Below are 17,898 nucleotides of genomic sequence, written 5' to 3'. Positions count from 1 at the left end.
GGTAACAGATGATTGTGAATTGTACCAGGGTGATAGCAGAGAAAATAAGGCAAAACAGATTCAGGGTGTTTGGAGCTGTAGAGTGAATAGCACTTGTTGATGGATTAGATGTGGCAGTGACAAAGAAAGAGAAATTGGAGATGAGTAAGTTTTTAATGTGAGAAACTGGGTGTATTGTAATTGTATTTACAAAATTAGAGGAAACTGAGGAGGGTTTGAAGGTTGAGGTAGAGGGATCAAAAGTTCTGGTTTGCCCATGTTCTGTTTGAAACACCAATTGGACATCTGAGTGGAGATGTCAAGTAGGTTGTTGGGGTAAGGATCTTGGCATTCAAGGGCAAGATTAGGGCTGAAGCTACTAATTTGAGGAGTCATCAGCATGAATAACATTTCTTAGGGAGAAAATCTAAATAGAGAAGATAAAATCTTTCATCATTGTCTTAGATTAAGAAATTAAGTCTCCTGAAATATTCACAGATGTAGATATCCTGAAAGTGATCAAGTTGGGTTAACTATTAATGTAATTTAGTAAATCTCTAATTCTGTTTAATTATTTATTCTGGGCATGCATCTGTGATTAAATATCTTAATATATTTTACTGTAAGAAATTACTAATTACCTAAATTAAATTATATATCTTAGTAGAATATTGTATGTGCGTTATTGCAACCAAAAATATTAGAATCCAGTAAAGCTTCTGCTTACAGTTGTGCATGATGGACACTGCACAACTCAAGGGACTGACATTCACATAGTGGCGTAGGTCAGTGGTGCTCCTTGGATTTGTGCAGTGCCCAACCTGTATGACCACATGAGGCATGTATGAAGCAACTAGTTTTACTGATCCAAAAGCACAAGTTAGAAACAGCAAGGAGCAGAAGAATTGACATCCTGATTTCCATTTCATTTTGTGGTTTCACAGCAAAGAAAAGAAGATGAAATCAAACAAAAGTAACTTTAAGAGAAAATCTGTCACTCTGGTTGAATTTTCTTTTACTTGAAATTCACCCTGTCTATATTCAGTTGAATAGAATGACATTTGATTGAACTGACGGGGAGAGAAAGTGACAAGATACATCCGGATTCAAGCTCTCAAATTTGGTTTATTGTTTAGTGCAGCAACCCCTGAAATTAAATGAACACATACAGGAGATTCATCATAATGCTATCTGTGGAGTCCTGTTATAGGGAGACAGTGCTATTACAAAGTCCTCCCACAGTTAAACTCCCAAGATGCACTTGATATTCTGCAACATAGCACACTGCACTGAAGTGATTCTGGAACTTTTTTTTTCCCATTTTTTCATTTAAATTAGAAATCTGGTAATTGGATTTTTAAAAGCTCCTTGTGAAGTAATTATCTGTAATACATTCTCAAGTATTCTTTCTTAGTAAACCTGTAAGGGACGCTGAGATATCTCATACCTTCCCTTTCACAACTGCCACATGGTTCTCTTTGAAACTGGTTCCAATAATGAGTCCTTTAAAAGAGAAAATGGGCCATTTTAACTTTTTAAAACTAAATAAGAATCACAAGACAAAAGTGGCCTAATGTTTGGCTAGAGGTGAAATGAGGAGGGTGAAATGAGTTTCACACTATGTCATTACAATGCTACCAGAAGCAATTAAGCCAACAAAATATTTAAGCTTCTGTTAGTGTTTAGAGATGTTGGCAACATGCATCATTAGTTGTCATAATGAAATACCACAGGGTTCAAAAATATCTAAAATCATCTTTGTAAAAATTAGCATAGAATAAATTAATAAAAAGCATTGAAGGTGAAAATATGAATAATCCTGGTGACTTTTTAGTAATATATTTGAAATGACTGACAATGAAATAGCAATAGATTGTCCGTGTACTCCAGAATAAACAACGTTTAAATTATAACTTGAGTGTGTTTCCTAATGCCTTCAATTTAAAAAAGAAATATTTTCCATGAGACTTCTCCAGCCAAGACTGACAACAGTGATTATTTTTCTGCCAGTTAGCAGCATGGAAATTATGAGGAGCCATTTAAACCCTCAGATTGTTTAGCTGTGACATTTTTGATGCATAGTACAAGAGATTTAACTATCAGCCAGAAAACCAACAAAGATTAACATGACATTTGCACTGCAAATCACAATCACGCTCCATTTGCCAGAATCTTTCTTAACAGCTGATACTCAGCATTTCTGAGTTTAGGAACAAGTTAGTCAATCAACAAGAAGCGAACTCAGTTACTACTAAGTGTGCCTAGGTAGTGTATATTAAATTATGCAATGATTCATTTAATAAGCAATGTTTTGGCTGCCTGCTGCATCCCAGACATTGTTGCACAATGCGAATTCTAAGAGGAAAGGACTAGGATTGCAGAAGTTAGTTAGACAGCAAACAAGTAAGCATTATGCAGGAAAGCAGTGGGAGCATGGAGAACAGGTATCTATGCTGGCTTGTGGGGAATCAGGGGAGACTTGGCCGAGGCACCCACTGTGAAGGAAACTACTTACTTTTTTCCTGTCTTTTATCATTTTACAAAAAAATAGAGGCCTTGAGAATGGATTACAGATAATTACCTCACAATCAACTTAAAAAAGGTCTATGTAAAATGTTTTCAGTTCAAACTACAAGATATCAACTGAAAAAATGTGTAACTGAGATTAACTATTTAATACCACCTACCCTGAATTAAGTCCTTCTTGAGAGTTTTGTTGTAGGAAGACTTTGTTTAAAAATTATTTTACCAGTAGTACTCTTATGATATCTCAATTTTCGTCCACTTAATTTTATGGTGGAAATGTTAATCAACAGAATTTGATAATTTAAACTTACAGATGAGAAAGAGCTGACTGGGAAAGGCTGGGGGAAGATAAAGGGAGAGTCTAGCTTGAGAGACAAAAGAGGTGTTAGGATGAGCAGAGGTTGTTTTAAGAACTACATACAAGGACTTGGGTGTAACAGGATTAGTAGTACAGGCATAGGGGGCGGAAAGAAGTAGGCAGGGGCAAGAAAGTGGAATGCCATTGATGTCTGATACAGAGTATAGGTTTCATATTAGGACAGTGGGGAGCCATTGAAGAATTTAAAGTTGATGTGTTTCAAAATCACATTAGGATTGAAAAGGTGATGCATATAAGCAAGCGAAGTTTGTCTTGGGAGTAAAACTAGCATGAAGCCACTAGAGGTGACTGAAAACATGGCCCCAATTCTTCATCCTTTCCTGTATCTAACCTTACAACGTGACTTTTCATTAAGAAGTGGAGTCTCTTTCTCCACCACCAGATTAGCTTTGTAACCGGCTTTAGCCATAAAAATGTAGTCAGAGTGAACCCGTACCAGTTCTGAGTGTAAGCCTATCTTACTGTCGCAGAACCTTGCCTCCTCTGCCATGAGAACAAGCCAAACTACCACTTGGAAGTAGCCCAGTTGTTTTAGCTAAGATCATCCTAGACCATCTTATGGCCAGATACCCCCAACACATGGGAGGAAGTCCAGACAGACTCAGCATTGCCTGCCCAAACACAGATCCCCGCAGATACAAGTGTGAGCCCAGCCAAGACCAGCAGAACTTCCCAGCTGACCTCTAGACTTGGGAGGGATAATTGAGGGTTATCCTTTTATGCTGCTGTGTTTGGGAGTTATATATTACACAGCAGTGGGTAATTGATACATCACTCTAACAAATCTTCCTTTGATGCCTTACGAGTAGACACAATAACAGGGAACTTCACTTCCAATTAAAAGTCAAACATAAACAAACCCTTAACGTAGAATGCAAACTATGTGTAGAATTCTTTCTTCTGAAACATACTCAGGCATTACTGAGGTTCCTCATCATTAATATAGACTACCTTCATCAAAATGATAGGCTTCTTTTTGGAGCACTGTACTTTCCCTGCTCTTCATTTCCACATTTTACTTGGAGCCATTTCTCTCTCTCTCAAGTGCTGCTGTAAGCAAACACAGTGTTTTGAGGAATTTATGTGAAGATTCTTAACTCAGTTACTAAAAATTCAGTTTATTATCACTCCCAGAAGGAGTGATAGAAGGTGAAACTTACATTTTATTCACTGCATCTAACATAGTTCTTGGCACATAGTAGGAACATAAAAATATTTGTCCTAATTATTACTCATCCCTAATAAAACCGTTCTCCACTTTCAAATTTATTTCAAGTCTCTCTGACCCTCCCTAGATTTACAAACATCATTCCTTTTTATTTTACTTGCCCTATGAATTTTCCTATAGCCCCATGATACACTTTTTCAATGGCATATAAACTAACACCCTACTAGTTACTACTACAGAGGTTAAAATCCTGGCTTTACCACTTGCTATTATGTGACACTGTTGCTTAAACACTCCATGCCCCAGTTTTCTTATTAGAGAATGGTAATGTCAATAATACAGGTCTCAGATAAGGTTAAATAATACACTTAAATTGCTTAGAAAGACCTCTTGGTACAGAGTAAGCTCAAGAGATGCTAGCCATTTTTTTTACGTTGCCTATCTTCATCCAAAGATGATCCCAACTATTCATTTTCACCCTTCCTTTGTCCAGACTGCACTGATGGAAAAGTCACATGCCTCTATGAATTAAATGTCCTATATTGTGACTTTATTGTCTTTTGAGCTCTCAGCATCTAGAAACACCAAGGTTTACTTGAAATATTTTCTACTCTCCTTGGAGATTCCAAACTGAATTTTGTCCCTTGTACACTCAGCAGATGAACCTTATCTACTTAACACCTGTATATGCCATTCCTTCAGCCTAGAGGCTCCTAGCATTATTTTCCTTGGCCTCACATCTAAATTTGTCTCCAGCTTCATCCATCTTTTGTCTTTTTTTTTTTTTTTTTTTTTTACTTATCTGACAAAAGAAACATTATTCCTCTCACATTAACCCTTCTGCTTAACATTCCCAACTCCACCTGTTTTTCCTTCCTCCAGGATATTAATCCATCCCTCCCTTTATCAGTTTCTCCTTCCCTACTGCCTCCTTGTAGTATAAACCTATAAACCTTTCTGGCCTATAAACCATTCTGGCTTCTCCCATAAGAAAAAATATTTTCACTTAGTCTTCCACTAAGGTTATTCTTTTACCTTCCTTACGGCCACTTAATTCCAGGAAAAAAAAAAAATGATTTAAATGTAATGTCACTACATCTTCCTCTTCTATTTATCATTTGTACCAGCCAGCCCCAAACCCTTCCACATCATATATAATTTTATTATTTTCTACCAACTTGATTTTACACCACTGCAGAACAATGGAACTTGGACATCTTTCACAATGAAAGAACCACCATTGAGTAAATACTATGTACAAGATAATGTGCTGAGCACTTTACATGTATTAACTCATTGAATCTTCACAACAAATCCTGTGAGGTAGATATCTTCATTTCATGAATAAGGATACTGAGACTTAGTTAATTTCTCTCTCATTTATCTATTTATGATCTTGGAGTTATTAACTTCCTAAGTCTAAGTAGCCCAGGGACAAGCTGACACTCACTGCTAATCAACACTCACTGCTAATCAACTTCAATGATTGCTTTCCGACTCCTGGGCTAACTACTGACACTGCTCTGTTGAAGGTTACCAAAGAACTAAACACCACTTGCCTCTTCACTGTTCACATCCCCTTAGAATTTCTATGGGATTTGATCCTGCTTATTCCTCCTACATTTTATCTTTCTTTCCATCTAGCTAGGAACACCCCTACTTTCAACCTTCCTTTATATTTTCACTCCTAGGTTCTTAACACACCTCTCGTCCTCTCCCTCCCTCCCTTATGGTATAGATGAACATAATCTAATTTCTTCCATATTAAGAAAAATACACTCTTTCAATTCTGCCTCCCTTGCATAACCACTACCCTACCTTTCCTTTTTATTCCCCTTGAAATAGAAGTCTACATGTGCTATTTTCCACTTTCACATCTCTCATTCACTCTCCAACCCACTGAAATCTCAACTCTACCATAAGCACTTCACTAAAACTGCTCTTTCCAAGACCAACATTCTCTAATTACAAATCCAATAAAGCCTGTTCAGTTCTTATCTAACATAACCTTTCTGAATGTTTCCTTGGCACTATAAAATCATTAGGCTTAAAAAATGAACTCATTGTCTCCACCTGCCACTCAACTTGCTTTTCCTTCAGAGTTTTCTAATATTTAACTAAATCTCAATTATCCCATTTTAGTAGGCTCAGGGCTTTGAGTTCTCTTCCACATCTCCCTTATACTCATCCAATCATCCCACTCAACTTCTCATTGCTACCTTGGCAAAACCCTTCATTAGTGGTTCTTAACCCAGAATGCACATTAAATCACCCAAGGAGATTTTTAAAAAATACTTGTTCCCAGACTCTAATCCTAAGCCAATTAAGAGAATCTCAGAGAGTAGGGTTGGGCGTGGGTAATTTTTAGATCTTCAGGTAATTTAAATTACAACCAGGATTGAGATCTATTTTTTTCACATTCTCCTCAGTGTAATAGTCCAAGCTCAGGCCCTCATTAACTTTACCTGGATTATGTTAGTCCCCTCTAACTTCTCTTCAAGCCCACAGTCTCTCTTCTTTAAGACTTCCCATCACATTTTTGCTGAAACCTGTGAAACAAAACTTTGTAGTGCCCTGCTCACATAACTTCTAGAATAAAGTTCAATCACTTTGTATAACAGATAAAACCTTCCAGAAAAATGTTTGACATAGTGCATAACATTTATTAATTTGAAATATAATGAAGATTTTAAAAAATCAAAACAAATATGAAACACTTATGTCTTCTGGGTACCTACTTTTCATTGGTTAGCAGCATGCCCTGCAAATGTAGGGCATTAAAAAAAATTCCACTGAATAGATTTTAAAGGCCATTTTAAAGGCTAAACTTCATCTAACATTTGATCTCACCAAATATGCTTGTGCCTAGTAGGAATAAGTCAATTAGATGCCAGATAGTTGTGAGGTCTACACTACTTTTCAGTATCACGCAATGCAATGAATAAAATCTGCTACCTCTACTCTTTTTTCAAAGTATTATATATATAAAACAAAAGAGAAGGAAAGGAAGGAAGGGAAAGATGGAAGGAAAGGAGGGTAAGGAAGAAAGGAAGAAAACAAGAAAGGAGAGGAAGGCAGGTATGAAGGCAGACAGGCAGACAGCCAAACCCTTACCTTAATAAAAATAGTAATGCTCTACTATGAGTTCTATATGTGGGTAAGGGGAACAGGAGATACCCAATATGTGTCTCCGCAACTTTTCAGCTTCTCTGTGTCTTCCATCATTCTAATTCTCTCCACCTAAGTGGGTCAAAATGAGAAAGGGCTCCATGATGAAAAATACTACTTGATATTTTCACATATGTTGCTCTTTCAGATGGATATATGATCATGAATTGAGAAAATGATCAAAATTTTTAAAAGATCATGTCCCACTTAATCATCATGCTATTAGCCATTGTGTATTATCAAAAGTCACAACCCACTTGTATAGCATTGTGTAGTAGTACAGGCCTTGCTGAGAGAAATAAAGAACAGGACCAAACTCCCTTTTTAATTCAACCATAGATGCAGATTCTCAGACCTCTTCCTACCCATTAATGCCAATTCCAAATTTGAAATCTTATATGGTACTGTCTGATGTTAAAACTGGAAGTTTCTGTTGTGTTAAGGCAACAAGAATGTATAAAAATAAAATAAAGCTATAGGATATTTTTCCATAAATAGAGAACTTCAAAAAAGTCATCACAAATCAGCCACTCATTGACCCATAGACTCTCATAATCTATTCTATGTTATGACATACTGAAGTAGGTGTTTACCAAATTAATTACAAAGAATAAGATCGTATACACACACACATAAACACACCCAAAGTGCATGTGAAACTAGTGAAATCTGAATAAGGTCTGTATTTGAGTGGATAGTGTTGTACCAATGTCAATTTCTTGGTTTTGTAAGATGTTATCACTGGGCAATAACGGGGAAAAGGATACACAGAAGTCCTCTGAGCTATTTTCATAACTTATTGGAAATCTTAAATTACTTCAAAATAAAAGCTATTTAAAGTAATTTTTAAAGGCTAAATCATAGCCATATTTTATGTTTTAATTAACATTTCCATATATGGTTGACCTTTGAACAACGCTGGGGTCAGGGGAGCTAACCCTCCATGCAGTCGAAAATCTGCATATAACTTACAGTCCATCCTCCCTCTATGCGGTTCCTCCATACCCAAGGTTCTGCATCCCTGGAACCAACCTCAGATTGTGTAGTACTGTAGTACTTAATGTTGAAAAAAATCCATGTATAAGTAGACCTGTGCAGTTCAAACATATGTTGTTCAAGGGCCCACTGTATAATGAATTTCAAAGGATAAACAGTCATTATTTTCAACAATTTTTATAATCAAGTGATTTTTGTATATTGCTAGCAAAATTTTGTCATAGTCAAGATGTGAGCAAGTGGCACAAGTGTAGATATATCATCTATTTCAATTGTTTCTTAGCAAAGAAGCAAGTCAAATATCGGAACCTTGTGTAAATGGCAAGATATGCCATGGATTTTTATAAAAAGAAGATTGAAGAATTTATGTCAGCTTTCCCATAAACTCAGAGGTTTTCCTAGATAGTAACTGAAGTGCTTTTAAGATAAAACACTGGAAAACAGATTCTCTGAATGTAACTCATGAAAAAAGAGTCCATCTTATATTCCAATTTTATTCACCTTTTCTGAAGAGTCACAACATCAATCTACTGGGGATAATCTAGTTAATATATTTGAAATTCCATTTATTTTTTTCTATTGATATGCATGTATTACACTTGAATATAATACAGAATTTCCAGTGTTGTTTTAGGGGACATAGTTTAAAAAATGAGAGGCATGATCTATAATTTCAAACCTAGGACAAATTCATAATTTCCAAAATAATATAGTTTTCCACTTTGTTCCAAAGAAATTAATGATATTATTACTGATGCAGAAACTCCAGCACAACTGTTACTCCTTTCTTTATGAGTTCAGACAGTCTTGAACCATTGCAAAATTCACTCAGAGCCATCTATTTGTATATGCATAATTAAAATGGAAGGAGAAAGTCATTCCATTCCATGGACTTATGGGGCAGTATACTTTACTTTAGTTCAATATCAAAAGCATACTTTACAAATTTAATGTTTAACAAATTTTATGCTTTTAGTCATTCTGCCGAGAAAAGATTCTGGGTAATGTATTGGTCTTTAAAAGTTGTTACCAACATAGCCTGGAGAGCTTTGGTTTGTATGTCAGCCTCCATCATGGAAATCAACATATACCTAATTGGCCATGTCAGTGAGTTTTAAAAAACAAAAGATGTCCACACCTTCTCTAACATAATGGAACTTCTAATAGGACAATTTCTGAAGTGTCTTCCTATTAGTCTAAGATGAGTAAAACACAGAAGCTCCTCTCCCTTTACATTCCTTCAAACTATACATTTACACAGTATCCAGAATGGTTATGCAATTTCCATTCTTCTCTCCCTCCACATCACAAATGAAACAAAGCAGATGTAGTATAAAATTATACATTCTGTGAGTAACTTAGAAAAAAAAGTACATACATGTTTAAGGCCTTGAAATATTTATAAGATTTTCCTGTAGAACTGAAAACCACAAATGTTAAAAGTACTACGAAAACGTGGACAAAGACTGACTAAAGAAATTGTTTGAACGGGACAACGGTAAGCAAATATTTATAAAATTGAGACCAAGGAAAAGAACAATTTATTCTACCAACAGACTGAATAAACAGGCATTCAAACAGTCATTGGGATAGAGCAAGAGACAGCCTTTTTAAAATGAGATGGAAAGGACAGTTAAAAAAAATACTAGAAGAAATCTAAGTGAATAACTTTCAAGCTAAGAAATCAAAACCCACATGCATCCCTGGCAATTTTTTGAAACTGAAGTTTACCTAAATACTTGACTGCTCACTGCTAATTTCTGTGAAGGGAAAAAGTAAAGATAAAAATGAAAGAAAAAGCCCACTTTAAAAACAAAAAACAAAAAACAAAAAACTGAAAGGGAGAGTACTCTAGAGGTACCAAACAGGAGTATATAATGAAAATGGTAATTCAGTTCTAACTACTACCTATTTAACTGACAGAGAGCTGCAGCAGTGTGTTAGCCTTGGGGAAACATGTCAGCTTGTCTATACATTCTTATATGATTGATGTATTCAGATAACTATTACTTGCCAACAATAATTATTATCAATGGATATATATTTCCATTCCTTTAACAAAAGCAACTTTAAGATGTTAAAACATGTAGGCTTTCAGAGCTCCAAGATTAGGATACAAATAAATTGTCTCAGTCTACACCATGCCAGAGGAGAAGTTCGCAAAGGAAAAGTCACTGAAGCCATGTGCAGTTCTAGCCACTGAACACAGGACTCAGGAACAGGTCCATGACAGAAGGCCAGTGCACTTGGGAGACTTTCAGAAACAAGAAAAGCAGTCACATTTGGAGCCAAGAACCCAAAAGGTAAGTGTCTCTGACACCATCCGGAAACGCTAACTCTTCAGATAGTAACTTCAAATCCTTTTTGCAAGTGCAATTATACAAGTTGAACACAGTTCAAATCTGATGAAATCTTCATGATAGAGAAGTTCATGTCGGACTTTTAAAAAGTCTTGATTCCAAGAAGAAGCTGATTACAAGCCATGAAATCCCCTGGAAATAATAGACTCCAGAGTGCCTCTTGTGAGCTGTATAAAAATTTTCCTTCAAGATCACCTCATGAGTTATGTTTCTATGCTGATGTTCAATGTAATCAGCCTTGAGGATCACTTGATTTATCCTTTGTTAATGGGTTACCTGCAAAAGAAGAAGAAAATAGAATCATTTCATAACAGCCATCATCTTAAAACTCTACACAATTAAGCATTAGAAATGAATATGTAACTCAAAATGCTGGTATTTGCTGTATCAAATAAATTATTGAATTTTAAAGGACTACCATATTTAGGTATTTATAGCTTATTAAAATAATTATTTTCTCTATTATTTCATAATACTTTTAGAGCCCCTTGCACTATTATCCAAATGACTCCAGCGGTGACCAGGAAGATCTTAACTGGTGATCTTTGCCCTTTCAGATCTGAAGAATGATTCTGGAATCCCTGTTCTTTGCACAGGCTTGGTGGACATAATAACCCAGAGATCATACACATCATGACAGGAGTCAGTGAAGAAAGGTCTTTGGCCTCAGGAATACAATCAGACCCCATCTTCAAGAAAGCCCTTGAGATCTGGTTCCATAAAATCCATTCTTGAAGTAGTTTAAAAGTTGAGTGCTTATTTGACTCAACTGTATTTCAGAAAATTAGCTATTCATAAGGCAAAAAACCCCTATTATTTTGAGAGAAAAACAATTAATGATAGTACAATCCTTTACCAAATTTTAAAGGTGCCCAAATTTCTCATGAAATTGATTAGAGCAGTATTATTAATGCTATTATAAATTACTGAGGCAGATTCACACTGGATTTTCACACCTACTCAAGTCCAGAGAATGTTCGTATGCAGGAAAAAGGAATAATAGCTAGCTAGCTAGAATACCTGATACATACACAGATATCTCTATATGCATATGGAAGGAAGATGATAAAGAGAGGCAGATTTCTGCTGTGTCAATGAATTTCTAGTTACGCTCTTAATATCACAGTACTTAGAGTTGCCTAACAGTTCTTTTGCAGCAATGGTGAGTAACAAAAAGTGAGTTTTTAAAAACTATTGTGGATACTTTGGTTTTATTTCATTAAATGACATAGTTACTTGTCTTTTCATGAAACGTTTGCCAGAAGACTGGTTTCTGTTTGTGTTGTTTATTGTTGTTCGGTCAACTATGAAAAATAGGAACATTAAACAAAATAACAAAGCCAGCTCTAGACTTTGCTCTGCCATAGCTGGTCTCCAAAGGAAGGTGTAAAATTCAAACAAACAGGTAGGTTCTGCATGGAGGCAGGCTTCATATCTGTGTCTCGTTGGTCAGCTACCCTTCCCAAAGAAGGAGCTTCTGTCTGCGTATTTGTAGCTGCTTATACTCGTGCACAGAGAAACTATGGAAGGAATGGAATTGTGGGTGGGAAGACACAGATGTGAAGGGTCTCCTGGCCTCTAGAGATTCTGGGAGCAGGGGATATCTTTGATAGGGAAGCAATTTCATTATCAATTTGCCTGCCATTCATTTTATACAATTTGTGAGAAGGGCTACCAGCCTGGGAGTCAGTGTAAGAAGAAGGTGGGGAGGAAATGTGAAGAGTGTTATGGACATGATGTTACAGGTTGCTGATACAGATGGCTGATCACTGTGAAAAACACAGAAATTTTATTTTTGTGATACACTTTATTGACAAACGTTGATTTAACACAATCTGATTTCCACTGGCTGAGAAAATTCACCTGCCTTTTCTGAAAATTCTCTTAGTAGGAATCATTATGAAACATAATATGGGGACCAGTGCTTGAAATGACAGGAAAAAAAGAGGAAGAGAACAACTGGTTTAGCCTCAGGAGAGGTTCAACACAGGCAACTGGAGGGGGACACGCTGCAATGACTCCAGGAAAGCAAGTGACACGTCCTCTTGAGCCACTGCAAGCCCAGGTTCTAAGTAATCTATTGGTGGGTATGGCGGACACATTCTTACGTCTTCATTCCAAGGTAAGTATTTCATCCTGCTGGTTTATATAAAGCTGAGGAGGGATTCTCTCAACCATTTATATATTTAAAGCTTTATTTTCACATAATTTTAAAAATAGACGTCAAATTGACAGTATAATACCAAAGGTTTATATATCTGTAATAAATCTTTCTTCCATGTCAGTAGAGGAAACATATAAGTATACACAAACATATAACTATACAATCCATATGCTCAAGAATATCATAAATACACATTTTTATCATGCTGTGTTTCTATCAGCTAAAATAATTGCTAGAAAACCAAACTTTAAACATGATTTAAAGAAGTGATCGTCTAAATAAGCATGGATTGAAACATAATGAAAGCTTTTCCTTATTCTCCAATTTCATGCACTATTTCCTAGTGTCCTAGTTTATTAATCCTAAAAATATCCACATTTTATGAGATGAAGAGTAACAGACAACTTGTTTTCAGTATGATTTTTGTAAATCATTTGATTTTGATCAGAGGACTGTTGCGGTTCAGCACACAGAGCTCTGGATTTACGTCAGTGTGGCAATAATACTAACCACACTGGCTGTGTCATACAACCTCTGGGCCCTAACAGCTGCCCATGTGTAAAATGGGGATAATCTTGTTAGCCTCACAGCGTTGCTATGAGGATCGAATTATTATACTTATGAAAACCTAGCTTTGCCAACTATGAAGTACTATAAAAATGAACGTTTTAGAGTTGGGATCAGTTTTTTTCAATGCATAAATGTTTAACAAGAAAACCACTAAACGTAGAATGAGAGAATCCCACTAACCAACAAACAGACATTCTCTCAAGTTGGAGGACTAACACTTAAGGAATTCAAACAAAGGCTAAGTCATAATTTGCCCTTTTCAACGAAGTATAAATATGAACATATATCAGCACTCTCCCTGACAACCTCCAGATTTGTACCAGATGAAATGGCAAAGCCAAAGATTTAAAAACATGTGGATGATTCTGAATACACAGGTACATTGTCACCAATTTTCATCACCTAATATGCAAGGTCCAAATAACACTTTAAAATTATTGTCTAAAATTCAGTACAAAAAACGCTTTTACGATTTATATGCTCATTAAGTCCAAGTGAATCATGTTTAAATTATGACATGCTAATGGGGGAAAAATGACTGCCATTTCACCCTTTATAGATGATAAACTGGAACTTCCTGATATGAAAGAGTTGCTTAAACAATACTTACACAATCCAACATTTAAAAATTTTGCTATCATTTAAAAGTAAGCTTTTAGTACATCAAATTAAGCACTGCCTTATTTTTAGAACTTAAATATTACTCTCTTTTCACTCAAGCCCATCTTTTGGAAGAGGCCAACTAGTAAAAGTTTTACCTTCAAAGGAAGCTTTCCAGCAAGTTTTCAGTGACTTAAAAGCAGGAGGTTGCAATAAAATCACTTTTACAGGATAGGAAAGAGCATTTGCTACCATGAATTCACTGTCTTCTGGTTCTGAGGGCAATAGATGTAAAATACTGCATGAGGGAGAGAAATGGTCCTACAATCATTACGGTTATGCCTTGAGCTTCATACACTATAATCACTATCTCAGTAAATTTGCCTTTCCAAAGGCAGTATTTTACACAGCTGTTCTTTTTCATGAAAATTTTATTTGTGTGTGCTGCACACCAGCCAATTTGGTAAGCGAAACTACTTGGCTGCTGAACGCATGCAATAATAAATTATTATTACTATTACTGTTATTATTATCAATATTATTTCTAGTCACAAGCACAAAGCTATCTTGGTAATGAGCCGCCAGGTTGAAGAAGCTAATCTGGTAACAAAAAGCAGTGATTCTTTAAGGTGAGAGTACCCATTTATTTCTTCCAGTCCAACAAATCTACTACAGGGCTCTGATTAGATTTCTCAGTAATTTATGCTAACATCATGTCTTTTTACGTCTGTTCACCGATGTAAATTGAGAAACTAAAACCAGGTAAATGGCATATAAGATGCTACATTTAAAATGAAGTGAAGTCAACTGTTTTAATACTGTCTTCATTTTGTGTTTTGACCACTATGTTATATATATCCTCTGCCCATCTTCAAGGTAAGATAAATTAGAAAGGCTAAAGAAGGAAAAAAATTAAAGACTCTATTCTGTCCCCAAGTGCAAAAGACGCTTTTATAAAGTTCTTAAAATCATTCATTCTATTCATGGAGCCTATAGTTCTTTTGCCCTGTTCAAATCATGCTGACTAGGTTACCAATGGGAGACAACACACTATGGTAAGAGGCATAATGACAAATAGTGTGGGCTCTGCACACAGGCTGCCTGGGTTCAGATCTCTGCCTTATCAATCACTTTCTAACACTGTGAGGTTGATAAATTATGTAAAACCCCTGAGCCTTCGTCTCCCCATGTGAAATATAAAAATGGTATTATCAGCCCTCATATGTTTGCTATTGTGATTAAATCAGATAATCCCTGCAAAGTATCTGTCCAGGCAAATGCTTTTTAAATATTAACAGGTGGTAGCAGTAGTAATTCCTAAATAAGACACAAAAGGTGATGCATAGGATACCTATGGGAGGGGGCATTATTACTTCTTGTTTCTCTATAAACATTGATTTAATTAGTAAATTTGCTGTGTCTTATAGTAACTAAATTTGTAATTATTCATTTCATATGCTGTTAATCAAAGTCATATATCAAGATGGAAGCACTATTGTTTCAGCTGGCTTTGGGAGAGAGACTGTCTTTTCAGACAAGGTGATTGATAGAGAGTATGTAATGGTTAAAAAGGTTATACTTTGAAGCCAAGCTGTCTAGGTTCAGTGCTTAGTTCTGCTGATAACTCAGCATGTGACCTTGAGTAAAACAGCTATAATATTAGTACCTAAATCATAGGGTTGTATGAGCTGAGGAAAAAATAAGTTAATTGGTCAAATGCTTAGAACTAATATTCTAAGGCACATAATAAGCATTATGTAAGTGGTAACATTATTCAGATATGGGTACATTTCTAGGCACCCGAATGCATTGAATTCCTCCTACATTTGCCCTCGATTATTTCTGAGCATACGTTACTAGTTTTTACAGGCAATTGCATTATTTGTTTTTCTAGTGGACCAGCTGCCATCAGACTCTACATGCAGGAAAAATATTTAGGAAATTACTACTACACTTTAACCACCTAGGGTAAAAATAAATGTGGTATAATTATGCCAAACAAAATGCAGATTTGTAAATTTCCTTATTCATTATTGATGGTTCCTTTGATGTATTTGGGTTCTATCCCATATCCCAGATTTTTAATTTCAGTTGTTCACTTTGCCAGTCTACATAAATTTGTGAAATCACTGCCAAATCTCCACAGTATCAGTGTAAATCTTATCATATTAGCTTAATTTACAAAATATTCTTATTTTTTCCAGTGTGGTCATTAAAATCTTTTTATGAGGAACTATTGAACAATATTTATATTCCTTTGAATATAAAATGAGTCACATACACACAAGAATAGAAGACACAATGCATTATGAACATAAGTCAATTTCATTTAAAAAAATTTTTCACTAAAATACCCATGTTATTAGAGAAACAAACATATATCTTTAGACTGATGGACATTCTTTAAATAATTGGAAGGCAAGGAATATGTGGCAGTATTTCTGAAAGGAGGCAGCAGGTTAAAATGCAGTGCATGTCGGATTTTTATAATACAGCTGCTTAACATCATAGATAGGCATCATTTCAAACTAATATTCCAATAATAAATTTAACTTATTCTATATAAGTAAAAAGGAAGACTAGAATACCCTCATGCCAAATGCTGATTTTTTGAATTAGTTAATTTCTTTATTAATGTATAATTGACATACACTGTATTAGTTTCAGGTATATAACATAAGGCACTCTACCATTTAAAATCTTTCTGAGTCAGTAAATGGATTCTTAAAGCAATCCCATTTCTTTAAACCACTAAATGCTGATTTGAATGAACTTTTCCTTGCTTGGAAAATAATTGCTGCTTCACTGCAAATGTATTTTTTTCATGTAGCTCTTACAAGTACATGAATTAACTTCTTGCTTCACTTTTTGTGTACTAAATGTGCAATTAAAACATCATTACTCTGCAGTAGCAGGTTTTCTCATTTAAGCTGGAGAAAAGCTGCCATTGAGTTGGTCGTAACTGTACATGAATGCACTTGCGCTTTCTTAAAGCACCTTATGCAATGAGGTATTATGAAATGGAAGACTCCTATTGGTCTGAAATAATCATTTAATAGCAAGCTGACCAGACAGCTTGTAAGTATAGACGAGGCAGTGTAAGGCAATGACATATGAATCACCTTCATAAACATACACACCTATGTAAAAAATTAAGCCTCTATTTTACTTTCATGCTGGTGAAAGTGATTCTTACAAGCCCTGAAAACTACTGCATTTTCATACCGCAGTTTAATTTTCCTTCCTAAGAATGGCCGGTGCTGTGGCTTGGCCTCCACATTTAACATTTGGGGCACCACAGCCAATCTGTTTAATATTTCGGCTGGGGTCAATATTGCCACTAACTGACCTTGTTATCTGTTCTATGAATTCTCAAAAAATTTATCTCAAAATATTTAACAGCCTTGGGTGATTGGGAATTGTCATTTCAAACAACAGAGCATTTCTGTAGTTAACTGATTCTATTCTGTGACATCTTACAGAAAAACCCAAACTTTTTTGCCAACCCAATATTTAGGTGTACCTCAGTGTGGGTCCCGGTGTGGAAGTGGAAAATGGCATAGAGTCTTCCTAGACTTCTGGGAAAAAAAACAGAGCACCAGACTGACTGAGAAGAGGTGGGCTTGTTTTGATAAGAGTTTATAACAGTGTTACAACCTTCTGGTTTTAGAACTTTGGACAAGTCACTTAAAAAATCTCTCAATCTCCCTGGTTCGTTCATACCTGTCAAACAAGCTGGCTAGACTTAGTGAGTTTCTAATTCCCTTCTATCCCCAAGGATAATAAGGACTAATTCAAAATGGTATAAAATTTTATCCCGATTACTTTATTATTTACCTGATTACCTGATTACCTTATTTATTACCTAAATTCATTGGTGGTATAGCCACTGTATAGACTTCATTTTTCTAAAAAGCCTATATTAGAATGCAGGACTAGTGAGCTTTTACCACAAAAACATCTGTCAGTGGCTTTCAGCTTCCTGTGC

The 17,898-nt window shown here is 35.6% G+C and overlaps 1 protein-coding gene across 1 annotated transcript in view; it reads right to left on the bottom strand.

The window, feature by feature from the left end:
- Nucleotides 1–8,377: 8,377 nt before the first annotated feature.
- TAFA2 (TAFA chemokine like family member 2) overlaps nt 8,378–17,898 on the bottom strand; it is a 588,983-nt gene continuing 579,462 nt past the window's right edge. Inside the window, exon 7 of the mRNA XM_082422925.1 lies at nt 8,378–10,852. Coding sequence (XP_082279051.1) covers nt 10,841–10,852 — 12 coding nt within the window. The 3' untranslated portion in view covers nt 8,378–10,840. The remainder of the gene's footprint in view (nt 10,853–17,898) is intronic.

Source organism: Balaenoptera physalus, assembly GCF_965194825.1.
Source record: "Balaenoptera physalus genome assembly, chromosome: 13".
Lineage (NCBI taxonomy): Eukaryota > Metazoa > Chordata > Mammalia > Artiodactyla > Balaenopteridae > Balaenoptera > Balaenoptera physalus.
Note: the sequence above shows the minus strand (reverse complement) of the source record. Positions and strands in the feature narration are given on the sequence as shown.